Source organism: Cynocephalus volans, chromosome 4 (assembly GCF_027409185.1).
Source record: "Cynocephalus volans isolate mCynVol1 chromosome 4, mCynVol1.pri, whole genome shotgun sequence".
NCBI classification, from domain to species: domain Eukaryota; kingdom Metazoa; phylum Chordata; class Mammalia; order Dermoptera; family Cynocephalidae; genus Cynocephalus; species Cynocephalus volans.
The window spans coordinates 46,975,314-46,991,436 of NC_084463.1; the positions used below are offsets into that span (position 1 = coordinate 46,975,314).

The 16,123-nt window shown below is 36.3% G+C and overlaps 1 protein-coding gene across 5 annotated transcripts in view; it reads left to right on the top strand.

The window, feature by feature from the left end:
• LOC134374829 (zinc finger protein 658B-like) overlaps positions 1-16,123 on the top strand; it is a 61,012-nt gene that overhangs the window by 33,253 nt on the left and 11,636 nt on the right. For 4 of the 5 annotated variants that reach the window (XM_063092845.1, XM_063092847.1, XM_063092846.1 and 1 more), the window contains one exon: positions 10,586-10,643. In XM_063092845.1, the coding sequence (XP_062948915.1) occupies positions 10,586-10,643 (58 nt within the window). Of the gene's footprint in view, positions 1-7,108; positions 7,187-10,585; positions 10,644-16,123 lie in introns of those variants that run through there. The other variant, XM_063092849.1, reaches the window with a different exon arrangement.

Genomic DNA, 16,123 nt, shown 5'->3' on the forward strand with positions numbered 1-16,123 from the left:
TGTAGACATACAATTGGGAGTTTGAAAGGATTGCATTAAATTTTTAGATGAATTTGAGGACTGTTTTCATCTTAGCATTATAACATTGAACATTGGATGTGTTTGTATTTACTTGATTTTTCTTTGATACGTTTTAGCATTATTTATTATTTATTTATTTACTTATTTAGTGTAAAAGGCATGCACTTTTTTGTTAAATCTTCCCTGAATATTTCTTTCTTTTTTATGCTATTATGGTTGAAATTGTTTTTTGTTTGTTTGTCTGTTTCATTATAAGGTTACTCATTGCTAGTACATAATGAGTAATTGGATTTTTTTTATGTTGATCTTGTATCTTATGACTTTGGTAAATTCATTTGTTTCAATGGGTTTTAGTAAATTTCTTAAATATTCTTATTAACAAATTTATGTCTTTGTAATCAATGACAGTTCTACTTTTTTAATTTTCAGAGTTTTTTTGTTATTCTTATGTAGGTTTTGCTGGCAAATATTTTTGATTCAATGTTAAATGGAGTGGTAGTAGTAGGCATTCTTCTTTTTTTCTCAGAGTTTGAGCTAAAGCACCAGGGTTTCACCATTAAGTATAACATTAGCTGTAGATTTTTTTCCTAGGTACACTTTAGCAGGTATAGAAAGTTTCTTTCTATTCCTAGATTGCCAGGAGTTTTATAATAAATAGTTATCAGATTTGTAAAATGTTTTTCTGTGTTTGTTGAAAGAATCATTGCATTTTTTGTTTAACTTGTTAATATTCTGTATTGAACTAATTGATTTTGGATGTTGAGTCAAAATTGCATGTGTAAAATAATCCCATTTGGTAATGTTGTGTAATAATTTTTGTATGGTGATGAATTCAGTTTGCTAGTTTTATTGGGGATTTCTGTATCTGCACTTATCAGGAATTTTTATTTATATTATTTTTTCATGTTATTTTTTGTCTACTTCTCATATCAAGGTAATGCTATTCTCATAAGATGAATCAGGAAGTGTTACCTCATTTTTTGTGTGTGTGACAAAAATTGTTTGTGGACAGAAGGCAACAGCCAGTGCCTCCGTGTTTAGGGATACCAAGGCAGGTAAAATCCCCAGGCAACATTCCAGCCTGCCTGCACAGAAAGCAGGAGCCAGCACCATTACGACCATAGTGCATCAGGCAGGCAAAAACCCTGAGAATCCCTCCACTCTACCCACACAGAAGGCAGGAACCAGCCCCACCATGATCTAGTAGGCCCCACATCACTTCTGTGCTAGTCATCAACAAGAACCACCATCACAATTTCTATCACTGCAAGGATGGGTTGCCACCACAGTAACAGCCGCTACTACTGTGCAGGTGACTTGCAAAATATTCAGCTGCATTGAGACAAGGAGAGTCACTAGAGGAGCCCGGAAAAGGTGAAGGAAGTCTTCCTCCTCAAAGTCCACTCCAGAGTTATAGAAAAAGGAACTGATGTACCAGATATCAACATAGATTTACTAAAAACATGAGAGAAAAGAAAATACGACACTGCCAAAGAAATAAAGTAATTCTCAAGTACTAGACCATGCAGAACAAGAAACCCTTGAAATGACTAAAAAGGAATCCCTAGTAACTATCTTAAAGAAACTCACAGAGACAAGAGAATACTCAGTCAACACAATGAAATGAGAAAAAGTCTCCAGAATATAAAGGAGGAAATTTAAAAATAGATTAATACTTTTAAAAACAATGCAGCAGAACTCCTGGAACTGAAGGGTTCATTCAATAAAAAATATATAAAAAATAAAAAGCAAGCAAAAGCTCAAGCAGGAGATTAGAGCAAGCAGAAGAAAGAATTTTTGATCCTGAAGATGATCTTTATTAAATAACCCAGGAAGACAAAAGAGAAAAAGAAGGAAAAGGAATTTTTAAAAAATGAAGAAAGTCTAAGAGAGCTAGCAGACAACAATAAGTGCACAAACATCTGAATCATGGGTGTTCCAGAAGGGGAGGAGGAAGGTAAAGACATTGATACTCTATTCAATGAAATAATAGGGGAAAGCTTTCCAAATATAGAAGGAGACACAGACTTCAGGTTCAGGAAGCTCAAAGGTCCCCAAACAGATTCATTCCAAAAATATCCTCTACAAGACACATTATAGTTAGACTGGCAAAACTCAAAGACAGAGAGAATCCTAAAAGCAGCAAGAGGAAAATATCAAATCACTTATAAGGGAAGCCCCATCAGACTAACAGCAGACTTCACAACTGAAACTGTACAGATGAGAAGAAAATGGGAAGTGGGATGACATATTCAAAATACTAACAGAAAAAAAACTGCCAGCCAAGAATATTATAACCAGCAAGGCTATCCCTCAGAAATGATGGATAAATAGTGGATTTCCCAGACAAACAAAATCTGCAGGATTTTATCACCATCTGACCAGCCCTGCAAGAAATTCTCAATGGAATCCTGCATCTGGAATCTGAAAAATAATGACCACTACTATGATATACAAGAAAGAACAAAGCCCACTGGTAAAACACAAATGCAAATGAGTAATAAAAAAGAAGCTAAATCTTACCAGCTCAGAAAACCAACAAACATTGATGACAAATAATAAAAGGGGATGTTTTAGAGAGAATATCTGAATGAAAAGAGAAAATGCCAGGAGTAAGACAATACCTCTCATAAATAACCCTCTGTGTAAATGAGTTAAGCTCCCCAGTCTGATGGGTTAGATTAAAAACTAGACCCAACTATATGTTGTCTTCAAGCGACTCACTTCACCTACAGCGATGCACACAGACTAATAATGAGTGGATGAAAGGAGATATAGCATGTATCTGGAAACAAACAAAAAAAAAGAGCAGGAGTAGCTATTCTTGTATTGCATAAAATAGGTTTTAAAAACCATAATAAGAGACAAAGAAGGCCACTATATAATGATAAAGGGATCTATCTAGCAAGAAGAAATGACAATCATAAATATATATGCACCCAACACTGGAGCCCCTAGATATATAAAGCAAACACTATCAGACCTAAAGAAAGAGATAGACCCAAACGTGATAATAGTGGGGAACTGAACAATCCTTGCTCAGCATTGGACAGACCGTCCAGGCAACAAATAAACAAATAAGCACAAGATTTTAACTACATTTTAGACCAATTGGACCTGGCCGAGATCTAGAGACCATTTCATCCAACAGCCACAGAACATACATTCTTATCAGTACATGGAACATTCTCCAGGATACACCACATATTAGGTCACAAATCAAGTCTCAACAATTTTTAAAAAATCAAAACTGTCTCAACTATTTTTTCAGATCACAATGGATTAAAACTAGAAATTAATAACGAGAATCTCATAACACTGTCCAAATACATGGAAATTAAACAACAGGCTCCTAAATGACCTATGATCCCAAGAAGAAATTAAACAGGAAATCAAAAAAATTCTAGAAAACAGGAAAATAGATACATTATATCAACATCCGTTAGATACTGCATGAACAGTACTAAGAGAGAAGTTTATCACAATAAATGTTCATATCAAAATAATAGAAAGATTTCAAATAATGCTAGTCCTTGAAGAACCAGAAAAACAAGAATGATCCAATCCCAGAGTAATAGATGGGAAGAAATAGTTAAGATCAAAGAAGTAAATGATATAGAGAACCCCAAATTGACACAAAATATCAATGAAACAAAATAGAAAAACTATTAGTAGGTCAACTAAAGAGAAAAAAAGAAGAAGAGAGAAGACCCATATAACAAAAGTCAGAAATGAAAAGGAGACATTACAACTCGTATCACAGAAATGCAAAGAATAGTTAGACACTGTTACAAACAACTATAAACCAGCAAATTTGACAGCCTAGAAGAAATGGATAAACTTCTGGACACAAACAAACTTCCAAACTGAACCAAGAAGAAATAGAAAACCTGAACAGATGAATGACAAGCACAAGATTGAAGCAGTAATCAGTTTCCCAAAAAAGAAAAGCCCAGGTCTGGGTGGCTTTACTGCTGAATACTACCAAACTTTAAGGATGAATTAATGCCAGTTGTCTTCAAACTATTCCAAAAAATTGAATCAGAGGCCACTCACCCAAATACATTCCATGAGGCCAGCATCACCTTAACACCAAAACCAAAAAGAAAAAAAAAGAAAACTGCAGGTCAATATCTCTGATGAACATAGAGGCACAAATCCTAAATAAATTACTAGCAATCAGCATACAGCAACACATCAAAAAACTTATTCACCATGATCAAGTGGAATTCATCCCAGGGAGTCAAGTATATGTAAGTCAATAAATATGATACACCACATCAACTAAATCAAGGACAAAAATACATATGATTATCTCAATAGATGCAGAAAAAACATTGAACAATATTCAACATCCCTTAATGACAAAGGCTCTCAGCAAATCAGGCATAGAAGGAATGTATCTTGACACCGTAAAAGCCATATATGACAAACTCACCACCACTATCCTGATAAAGCTTTCAGCTCTTTCGAAATGGGAACAAGATAATAATGCCCACTATCACTATCACCGCCCCTATTTAAGATAGTACTGGAAGTACTAGCCAGAACAATCAGGCAAAAGAAAGATATAAGGGAATCCAGATTGGAAAGGATGAAGTCAAACTGTTCATGTTTATAGATGACATGATCCTGTTTATGGAAAAATCTAAAGACTGTATCCAAAACCTCTTAGAGTTGATAAAGAATTTCAGTAATGTTGCAGGATAAAAAATCTATGCTCCCAAATCAGTATCATTTATATTCTCCAATAATGAACTAGCAGAAAAAGATCTCAAGCAAGTAAGCCCATTTATAATCACCAGAAAAATAAAATACCTAGGAGTCAATTTAACCAAGGAGCTGAACGATCTCTACAACAAGAACTACAAATCACTCCTGAATGAAGCTAAAGAAGACAAAAAGATATGGAAAGACATGCCATGCGCTTGAACAGGAAGAATCAACATTGTGAAAATATCCACATTCCCCCAAATAATTTACAGATTCAAAACAATCACTGTCAATATACCAATGACATTCTTCACAGAAATAGAAAAAGCAATCCTAACACTTATATGGAGCAACAGAACATGCTGAATAGCCAAAGCAATCCTGAGTAAAAAAAAAAAACAACGCTGAAGGCATAACATTACTTGACTTCAAATTATATTAGGAAGCTACAGTAACCAAAAGAGCATAGTACTTGCACAAAAATAAACACTCAGACCAATGGAACAGAATAGAGAACCCAGTAATCAAACCACATACTTACAACCAAGTGATCTTTGACAAAGGTAACAAGAATATACGTTGGGGAAAAAACTGCATCTACAAAAAATTGTGCTGGGAAAATTGGGCATCCATATGCAGAAGAATGATACTAGACTTACACCCTTGCCATATACCAAAATCAACTCAAAATGGATTAAAGACATAAGTATAAGGTCTGAAACTATAAATTTCTTAGAATAAAGCATGGGAGAAACACTTCAGGAAGCAGGATATGGGGGCAAAGATTTTCTGAATAAGAGGCCACAAGCACAAACAACAAAAGAATATAATAAGTGGTATTATATCAAACTAAAAACTTCTGTACAAGAAAGGAAACAATCAACAGAGTGAAAAGGCAACCTACAGAATGGGAAAAAATATTTGCAAACTGTATGTCTGACAGGAGATTAACATCCAGAATGTACAAGGAGCTCAGACAGCTACAGACATAGTAAACACACACACACACACACACACACACACACACACACACGTGTTCCAATTAAAAAATGGGCAAAAAAGCTGAATAGACATTTTGCAGAGGAAGACATACAAGTGGTCAACAGGTACTTGAAGAAATGCTCAACATCATTAATCATCAGGGAAATGGAAGTCAAAACCACTTTCATGTTTCATCTCATGCCAGTTGGAGGGGCTATAATAAAAAAGACTGAGTGACAAATGCTGGCTAGGATGCAGATAAAGGGGAACTCTTCTACACTGTTGGTGGGATTGTATATTAGTGTAGCCACTATGGAAAACAGTACAGAGGTTTTTCAAACGACTAGAGATAGATCTGCCATAGGTTCCAGCAATGCCGTTTCTGGATATATACCCAAAGTAATCGAAATCACCATGTTGAAGGGATACCTGCACTCACATATTCATCACAGCTCTATGTACACTAGCCAAGATATGGAACCAACCTAAATGTCCAGTGGTGGATGACTGGGTAAGGAAAATGTGGCACATAGACACAATGGAATACTACTCAGCCATTAAAAGAATGAAATTCTGCCATTCACAGTAACATGTAGGATCTTGGAGAAAATTATGTTAACAGAAATAAGCCAGGCACAGAGAGAAAAATACCACAAGTCATCACTCATAGATGGGAACTAAGAGAGAAAGAAGGAAGGAAAGAAATACCACAGTGGTGTGTTGGATTTGTAGAGGGAGAGAACAGGTCTAAGATTGCTAAAGGGTGGGGGGAGGGATAAGAGGTTGATCAGAGTTTTGGGGATGCAGGGAATAATTGCAATTTGAGGTGGTGGATATGCTGATAGTATTGATCTGATCACCAAATCTTGGGCATAGGTACTGATGGTCAGCTCTGTGCCCCATGAATATGTACAATCAATAAAAATTAAAAACATAATAAAATAAGTCTAAATTTACCTTCCAGGGAATACACTATGAAACAGTGAGAGAGAAAAGGAGTGAAATTAAATTTATTTCCTTTTTTTTTTGTTTCCTGTCAGTGTAAATAAAATGTTCCAAAACTAAGAAAAAAAAATTGTTTGTTTAGAATTAACGTTAATTCCTTATTACATGTGGTGCAACCTCCCAGTTAAGACATTTAATTTCATCTTTTCTCTGTGGAAAGATTTAGATCTCTTTAATTATTTTTACACCATTTTTTTTTAACATATTGCCTCCATGAGTTGGTTTGAGCTTACCATGTACATCTTAACTTATTAGAATCAGCTACAGATTTATACTACCTTAATTCCAGTAATATATAGAAACATTACCCATATATAACAGAGTCAGAAATTTCCTGGGATAAAAGACATTATCTTGACACATATCTTTACAGTGTCTTTATGGGAACAGAACCCAGAATTTTCCCAGCCCTAGGTATGTGCTAGTCGGCGGTGGAATGTCAGGAACCCAGATTGGTAGGAACCAGGTGAGTGATAAGCAGAGACCAAAATTTGCTTTTTTTTTTTTTTCCTGGATATTGTTTCTTTGCCCTCAGAGACTCAGCAAATCAGAAATGTTCACTGGCTACCTGAACAGCCCCTATCTTAACCCCCAACATTTTCCTTTAAGATTCTTTGCTTGCAAGACTTTTGGGAGTTCAGAATTTTTCTCAGCATTACCCATCCAACTTTTATTACTTGGCCTTGTAATTAAAGCCAAATTTGCCTCTCTGAAACCCTGGTGTTAATGTCTTGGTTTAGTTGCACTGGGGTGAGTAAACCCAGGTTTAGTTTGGTAACATTATTATATTATACAATTTTATTTCTATTGAAGAAACTGGGAGAAGAAAGGGTAATAAGTATGTAATAATTTTATTAACTTTTCAATTTGTAGTTTATGATTATCTTTATTTGACTTACAGATTTGAATTATCATCTGGAGTCATTTTGGCAACCCAGTACTGCTTTGCTCCCATTTACCTTTTTGTACTCTTATTGGCAACTATATTGTATTTTTATATATTACAGGAAGAACATTACATTGTATATATATATGATTTTATACAATTGATTTCTAAATCCGTTAGAAGAAATGGGAAAATGTTCATTTATACTGTCTTTTATAGTTTAATATTTACCTTTAATAGTGCCCTGTGCTTTTTTGTGTGAATTTGAATACTGTCTAGGGTCCCTTGCTTCCAGCCTAAAGAAATATTTAAAAATACATTTCTTGTAAGGGAGGTCTGTCAGCAACAAATTCTGCCAGTTTTGTTAACCTGCGTATGTCTGTATTTCACCATAATTTCTGAAACGTAACTTTATTTTTTCCTCTTTATAATAACATGTTCATTATGCCATTCTTATATTATTCCAAAGACTAGATACTGTCATCATTCTTACCAAGTGTCATAATCCCCATGGTAATAATCTCTGAGTAATTTTGGTTTCATTTTATCACTCAAGCCCACTTCAATCCAGATGACTCGAATCAGGCATTTCCCTCTTTGAAGAGGAATTTCAGTGTTAGCAGAAACTTTGAGAAACCCTTTTACAGAATTCCTTGTCTAGTTTGTGGCAGAAACCAGAGAGGAAAAGGCAGACTTTTGGGCTGTCACACACACACACACACATGCACCCCAACCTAATAAACAGATAACTAAAGATTTGATTTATAGATAGATGGATGGATTAACATAATCTGGGAGTTTCTGGGCAAATAGCTATCAGACACTGCAAGTGGAAATTGGCACAAGGATTATGGAGTCCATTTACACTGTGACCCTGCTATTTTCTTCCACTATATACACAACAGCAGTTTTTCCAATTGTGTAATATAATTGTAATAAAATTGAAGATTTACAAATTAGTTTATTGGATGAGAACAAACATCTTTTAATAGATTGGAAGAGAGCGACCATATTCATTCATTTCTTGTTTGCTTACAAATTTAAAGTAAAATAAAATATTTTTTCAACTTTAATATGCATCTGTAAAAAGAAAAAAGTTATACGTGGGTTTTATTACAGCAATATAAGAGCAAAACATAATTATTAATATCATCATGTAATTGGCCCACATTTAAATTCCCCCATTATTCCCCCAATGTCCTAGGTTGTCAAACCAAAATTTAATAAAGAATCAGGAGCCCACATCGCTGCCACGTGGATAGAGACCAGTCCTGATCCATCAGGTCCATGGTCTCCTGGTAACAGGACTCCCTGCTGGAAAAGAATTTCCTCCATTGGTATCTAATGGAAGTAATACAGAGTCTTATGGGAAATGTAGTTTAACCCTCCAAAGATGTCATCAGCACAGGACTACGGGAACGTTATTCCAGGTTTCTTCCGTGCATGCGTGTCCCCACCCAGTCCCGCCATCTTTCACCTGGAATTTCTGGACACTGCGGCTGTCCCCATGCTCCTTTTCAGATTCTGGTATTAAGTTCTGTGACCCTCAAGGGAGGGGCAAGGGTGAAAGAGGAGCCCCATGGGCCTCAGGGTACCCTGGGGAGCAGGATGAGTGTCCCAGCACTTGGTGCTGCCAAAACGCAGGTGGGTCTGAAGTGAGCCTGACCTTCAGTAAGAGTGTAAACATGGGCCAGCCAGGGAATCGGCAACCTGGGCTGTGCTTTCAGTAACTGCTTTGTCAGAAGATGGTCCACTGCCAGAAGGCTGGGTGTGCACTTCCAGAAGCTCTGTGACTCGGTTGCGGAGGTGTGTGCAGACAGCCTGAGCCTGCGAGTTGTGCGATGAGTCCACATTCTAGCCCTTCCATACCGGAGCTTGGTACTAGCCTATCTGACATTTAGTTTACCCATCTATAATTTGAGCAGATTAACAGTATGAGTGAAGTGTCCCCAAATTCCAAGAAAAATAATTGTGAAGTGTGTGCACACTGAGTGTTCCTATATGGCAGTTGTATTTGTGGTTTGTCTTGCTGTCTCTTCAGCTACTGAAGTTTCTGCTCCCCTCCTGCACTGTGTAACCTGCCTAGCACTTCTGCTCTGAGTTTACAGAAGTTTCTGTATGACCTAGTTTCCAGAGACAGTGCCTTCTAGGGAGGAGATTGGGATACTGAGTGATGGTCTGTAGTTTTTTTTTTTTTTTTTTTTGGAATAAAGCAGGTCTTACAAAGTTTGAAGGAGGGTGCCCTATGAATAGGAATCCACCCTGAAAAAACACCCCTATGGTTTGAATCCTGTCAGTAGCAATTTAGAACAGAGGCAGAAGAGTTCCAGAAAGGTCACGGTCCTAGCATTGCACAGCACATGCAATTATTCATCCTAGTCCCTAGGGTGCACACTAGTTGATTGACTGATTAAGATGTTCTCATTCAACAGCTGTCTGAGACTGGGTAGTATTGGGAGCTTTGGACCAACTTTCATAAAAGAGATGAGTTTGACTGAGAAGAATAGGTAAGGGCCTAGGAAATGTTACTTATTAAAGAATGGTTCTCAAAGAACAAAATTACAACAAATTTAAAGATCTCAGTTGACTTCATTATGATTCTGCAATCATGCAACATGTCATTCCATAAAATAGGATAAGTTTTACAGTGAGCTGAGCAAAGGAGGTTGATTGTATAGGAAGAAAAAGCCTGAAGAAAGAAGAAAGAAAAAGTGGACTGGTTATTTTTTTTTCCTTCCTTTTTAGCTAACGTGCAGAGATTTGGTTATAAGAATCTAGGACTAAGCCACACTGATCTCCCATGTTTTTTTTTTTTTTAAATATACTAGAGATATTTATTTTATTATTTATTTATTTTCTCTGTTGCTTTGAGTGACAGCTACCGCTGGTACAGTCCCAGGACAAGGGTGCAATTGAGGGTTTTCTCTCAGCACCAGGTAGTTCTCTCATTAATTCATTCCATTTTTCTTTCTTTTTCAGCTGTGTGCCAGAGTACTCTGTGCATTTCCAAGAGCAACAAAAAATGAATAAATCTTACGTGAGTTGTTTATTCTGTTTTATATTGTATTTTATGAGTTTTATGGTCTCCATGAGTTAAAATGAAAAAGTTTAAATAAGTAAAACTCGGCTTAAAGGAAATGTGCATAAAGAAGATAAAGTTGGCCTGTAGACATAGCAGGTTATAAGAACTTAGAGTCTTCTAATTTAAGTGTGAGTTTATCCCTGGTGTTTCTGATGTCATGGCAAAAAGGTAACTTCAGGGCCAACCCCTTGGCTCACTCGGGAGAGTGTGGCGCTGGGAGCGCAGCAGCACTCCCGCCGCGGGTTCGGGTCCTATATAGGGTGGCCGGTGCGCTCACTGGCTGAACGCGGAGTGCGGACGACATCAAGCCAAGGGTTGCGATCCCCTTACCGGTCACAAAAAGAAAAAATAAAAACGGCAACTTCATTTGTTCCATGATTGGAATGGAATTTGAGAGGAGAGTATGCTAGTTTTTCATGGGACATCAAGACATCCTGGGCCAGCCCCATGGCTCACTTGGGAGATTGCGGCACTGTAGCGCCGAGGCCACAGGTTTGGATCCTATATAGGGATGGGCCAGTGCACTCACTGTCTGAGCGTGGTGCAGACCATATCATGCCAAGGGTTGCAATCCCCTTACCGGTCAAAAAAAATAAAAAAAGACATCCTGACACCAATGTCCGACAAACCATCTTCATTGATCACATAGGTGATGTAGTGTAAAGTTTTTCACTACCGATCTGGAAGTAAACACGTTTAGTTTTCTGCAGTGAAAACTGTTACCTAGTGCTAAAGCACAACTTCTTAATGAGGTCATTCTGGAGTTTCTTATATAGTGTGCTTCCAGGCAGCTTGTGGAAGGCATTACTTTATTCATACATAAAACCTGGATTGTCTATAGGTTTGAGTTAACCACAGGTCCTTAAATAACTCTTCCAGAGACAGTGCCTTCTAGTGGGGAGATTTCTAGATTTCTTCTAAGAGGGATGTTTCTCTCAGTTCATCTGTACATGCAAATGTGCAGCACATTATTCAAAGTTATAAATCTCCCCTTAGAAGCCGCAGAGCATCTCAAGCATGTCACCAAGAGCAGCCAAAATTCAAAGGAGGACAATTAGATTTCACCTATCATTAAGAGGAAAAGTAAGAATTTTCAGCAATCTTCAATAAACTGTAGTTTTCCATAAATTCCTACTACATGCAAAATATTCTTTGTCCCTCTTAATAGGCCAAGAAATATTTTTATTATGCCACTACCTGAAAACTTAATTGAGATCCTAGTGACTGTCATCTGCCCCTCCACATACACCCAGCTAACAGTGAGGAGATTGGCATGAACATGTGAGCACATCCTTTCAGACGGGGTTGGTGGGAAGGGGAAGCACCCTGCAGACATCTGTCTAAGCAGTCAGTTATTCTCATTGGCCACCTGCTCTAGTTATTTCATTAGGGATCAGACTTGATCCCTTGGATAGATCTTTCATGCCTTTTTACTTTGCCATCTGGGCTCTTGCTGTTCTGTCAATATCCATTTTTCTTAATTGTCTGCCTTTGCTCTTGACCAATTTCATTTGTCTATTTTGTTCTTATGTTAAGTTGGGGATTCCATGGCCTCATTTTTTTAAAAAATGTAACTCTGGTCTTTTGATCAGAGGAATGATTTAGTGTAATCACTGCTTTAAAAAGCATGGACTTCCTGTGTACTCCAGTTTATTAGACCAAACTAACCACACACTCTCTGAGACAGGCCATTTGTTCTGGCTTCCCCTTTCTCCAAGGCTGCTATGGAACAAAGCCTTTAGAAGCTCTGTTGTTTACCAGGCACTGTTTGTGTCACATCCTAGGTCCTTAGAGTGCTGAAAATATCTTTAGACATATATTTTCTTACAAAACACTGGGTTTGATTCATGCCAACAGTGAAAGCACAACTGGGCTGGTGTCTAAGAAGGCTCACTGGTGGCTGGCAGTAGGTGCTGCTGGAGACTTCAGATGCCAGTCACACGTTCAGGTCCCTAGGACTTCTGACCAACCAGGATTCCCACAACATTCTTCTTTCTATTTAGTCTAGATAAACTTGCTAGAACAGCTTAAAGACTCAGTGAAATGTACTTCTGTTTGCCAGTTTATTATGAAGGAAAGTTTGAAAAACACAAACAGTCAAATGAATACACTCACATAGGACAAGGCCTGGAAGGTCTGGGATGCAGGAGCTTTCATTCCCTTGGGGTTGGCATATGCCATCTTCCTGGCACAAAACGTGGGCATATGGATTAGTTCAGCTGTCCAGAAGCACCCCTAAACCTGTGACTTTTGGTTTTTGTGGAGGCCTCACTATGTAGGCATTGTTGATTAAATCATTGGCCAATGGTGCTCAACTTGATCTTCAGGACCTGTACCCTCCCCAGAGGTTGGGGGTGGGGTGAAAATCCCAACTCCCTAATTACAAAGTTTCTCTGACAGCCATCCTTCATCCTGTCGTTGCAGCCAGCCATCAGGCAACTCATTAGCATAGAAAAATACATTCTTATCAGTTTGGAGATTCTGATGATTTTATGAGTTGTATGCCAGGAGATGAGGACAAAGATCAAATGTATATACATTTTCACATTATCACATAGGTAAAATTTTGTCATATGTATTCTTTTTGACTTTTATGTGATTGTTCCATCAGTTACTGAGAGGGGATTATTAACTCTCCAGTATGATTGTGGATTTTTCAGTTTCTCATATTAGTTTTGTTGTTTTTTGTTTCAGTTACAGTCATGTGCCTTGTAAGCACATTTTGGTCAACAACGGACCACATATATTATGGTGATCAGACCAATAATCTATAGCATATAGCCTAGGTGCACAGTAGGCTGTACTGTCTGGGTTTGTGTAAGTCTGTTATGTTCATACAAGAATGAAGTCATCTAGTGACATATTTATCAAAATACATCCCAGTCATTCAGCAACACATGATTGTACTTTGAGGCTTGTTTATAATTGTTACATCATCTTCACGTATGATCCTTTTATTATTATGGAAGTGCTCTCTTTATTTCTGGTAGTATATATTGCCCTAAGTCTCTTTTTGCTAGTATTAATACCTCCACTTAAGATTTTATACTTACTGTGTGTGTAGTATATCTTTTTCCATTTTTCTCTTTTTTAACTTTAATTCTGATTGCATCTTTGTATTTAAAGTACGTCTCTATGGATTACATACAGTTGGTTCTTACTCTGTCTAAAATAGAATATTCACCCCAATTCTATTTATCATTATTAATATATAATCATTAATATGTTATTTATAAGGTTGGATTTAAGTCTGCCATTTTGCTACTTATTTTCTCTTTGTGTCAATTGCCTTTTGGTCCATTTGCTTTTCTAACATCTTTTTGGTTACTCAAAGGTTTTTTAAATGTTTCAATTTGATCGTCTATTGACTATAAAATAATTATTTAAATTATTTTTAATTTTGGTAAGAAACACGTAATGTAAATTTATCATCTCAACCATTTCTTAACCCTAGTGTTAGATCTGTTGTGCAGCAGATATGCAGAACTCTCTTTTTTTATCTTGGAAAACTGAAACTCTATACCCATTAAATGACAACTTTCAGTTACCTCCTTCCAACCCCTGACAACCACCATTCTACTTTGTGTTTGTAAAAATTTGACTTCTTTTCAGTGGGGACATACAATATTTGTCATTTTTGAATGGCTTTTTTCACTCTGCATGATTGCCTTTGTTTTTAAGGCTCACTACTATTTCTTTGCACGTAAACACCACATTTTTTTTTATCCATTACATTGTCTATGGACATTTGGGTTGGTTCCACCTCCTGGCTAAGTGAATAATGTTGCTATGAATACAGGTGTACAAATATCTTTTTGAGATACTGCCATCAATTATGTTGGATATATACATAGTCAGATTGCTGGATTACATGGTAATACTATTTTTAATTTTTTAAAAAGCCACTCTACTATATTTTATAGTGAGTTCACCATTTTACATTTCCACCAACAGTTTACAAGGGTTCCAATTTTGTCAACACTTGTTATTTTCTATTGGGTGCAAAGTGATATCTCATATGGTTTTGATTTGCATTTCTCTAATGATTAGTGATGTTAAGCATCTTTTCATATGCTTGTTAGTCATTTGTATATCATCTTTGGAGCAATTTCTGTTCAAGTCGTTTGCCCATTTTTCAGATTATTTGTTTTTTGGTTGTTGAGTTGTAGGAGTGTATGTATGCATTCTGAGTGTTAATTCCTTATGAGATATATGACTTCAAGTGTATAATTTTGGGGGTGCTCATGTAAATAGTGTTAGGTTTTTCATTTCAAATTCCACTTGGCTGTTGCTGGAACATAGAAAGGTGATTGAATTTTGCATATTAACTTTGTATCCTTCAATGTTGACATAATCACTTATTAGTTTTAGTTTTTTTGTCTGTCATTGAATTTTCTACATAGACTATCATATCATCTGTGAACAAAGACAATTTTATTTATTTCTCATCTATATGCCTTATATTTCATGTTATGTTATTGCATTAGCTAATATTTTCAGTACAATATTGAGAGGAGGGGTGAAAGAGTACATTCTTGCCTTGTTCCTGATTTTGTAGGAAAGCTTTGAGTTTTTCACAATTAATTATGACATTAGCTGTAATTTTTTGTAGATAGTCTTTATCAAGTTGAGGAAGTCCCCCTCTATTTTTAGTTTACTGAGAGTATTTATCATGAATGGGTGTACTATTTTGTCAAATGCTTTTTCTGCATTTATTGCTGTAATCATGTTATTTTTATTTTACTCTGTTAATGTGATAGATTACATTAGTTGATATTTAAATGCTGAACTAGCTTTCTGTGCCTGGAATAAAACTCAGACTCACTTTGTCATGTTTCATAATTCTTTATACATATTGTTGAATTAGGTTTGCTCATGTATTTTTTAGGTGTTTTGCATGTATGCTCCTGACAGAGAATGGTTTATAGTTTTCTGTTCTTGTAATGTCTTTTTAAGTTTTGATATTGAGGTAATGCTGTTCTCATAGAATGATTTGGTAGTATTCCATCTATTTTATCCTCTGAAATAGATCATAAGTAATTGATATGATTTCTTCCTTAAATATTTGGTTGGATTCACCAGCGAACACCTCCGGGCTGTGTGCTCTCTGTGTTGAATGTTATTATTTTCTTAATTCTCACAATAGATATAGGCCTATTCAGACAGTATATTTCTTCTTGTGGGAGTTTTGGCAAATTGTTTTGTTACAGAACTTGGTCCATTTCATCTAGGTTATCAAATGTGTGCACACAGAGTTGTTCATAGTATTTCTTTATGACCTTTTTAAATGTCCACAGAATCTGTAGTGAGGTCCTCACTTTCATTTCTGACATTAGTAATTTTTGTCTTGCATTTCTTTTTCTTAGTCTGTCTATAGGCTTATCAATTTTATTGATCTCACAAAAACAGCCATTTTTTGTTTTTAATTTTCTCTA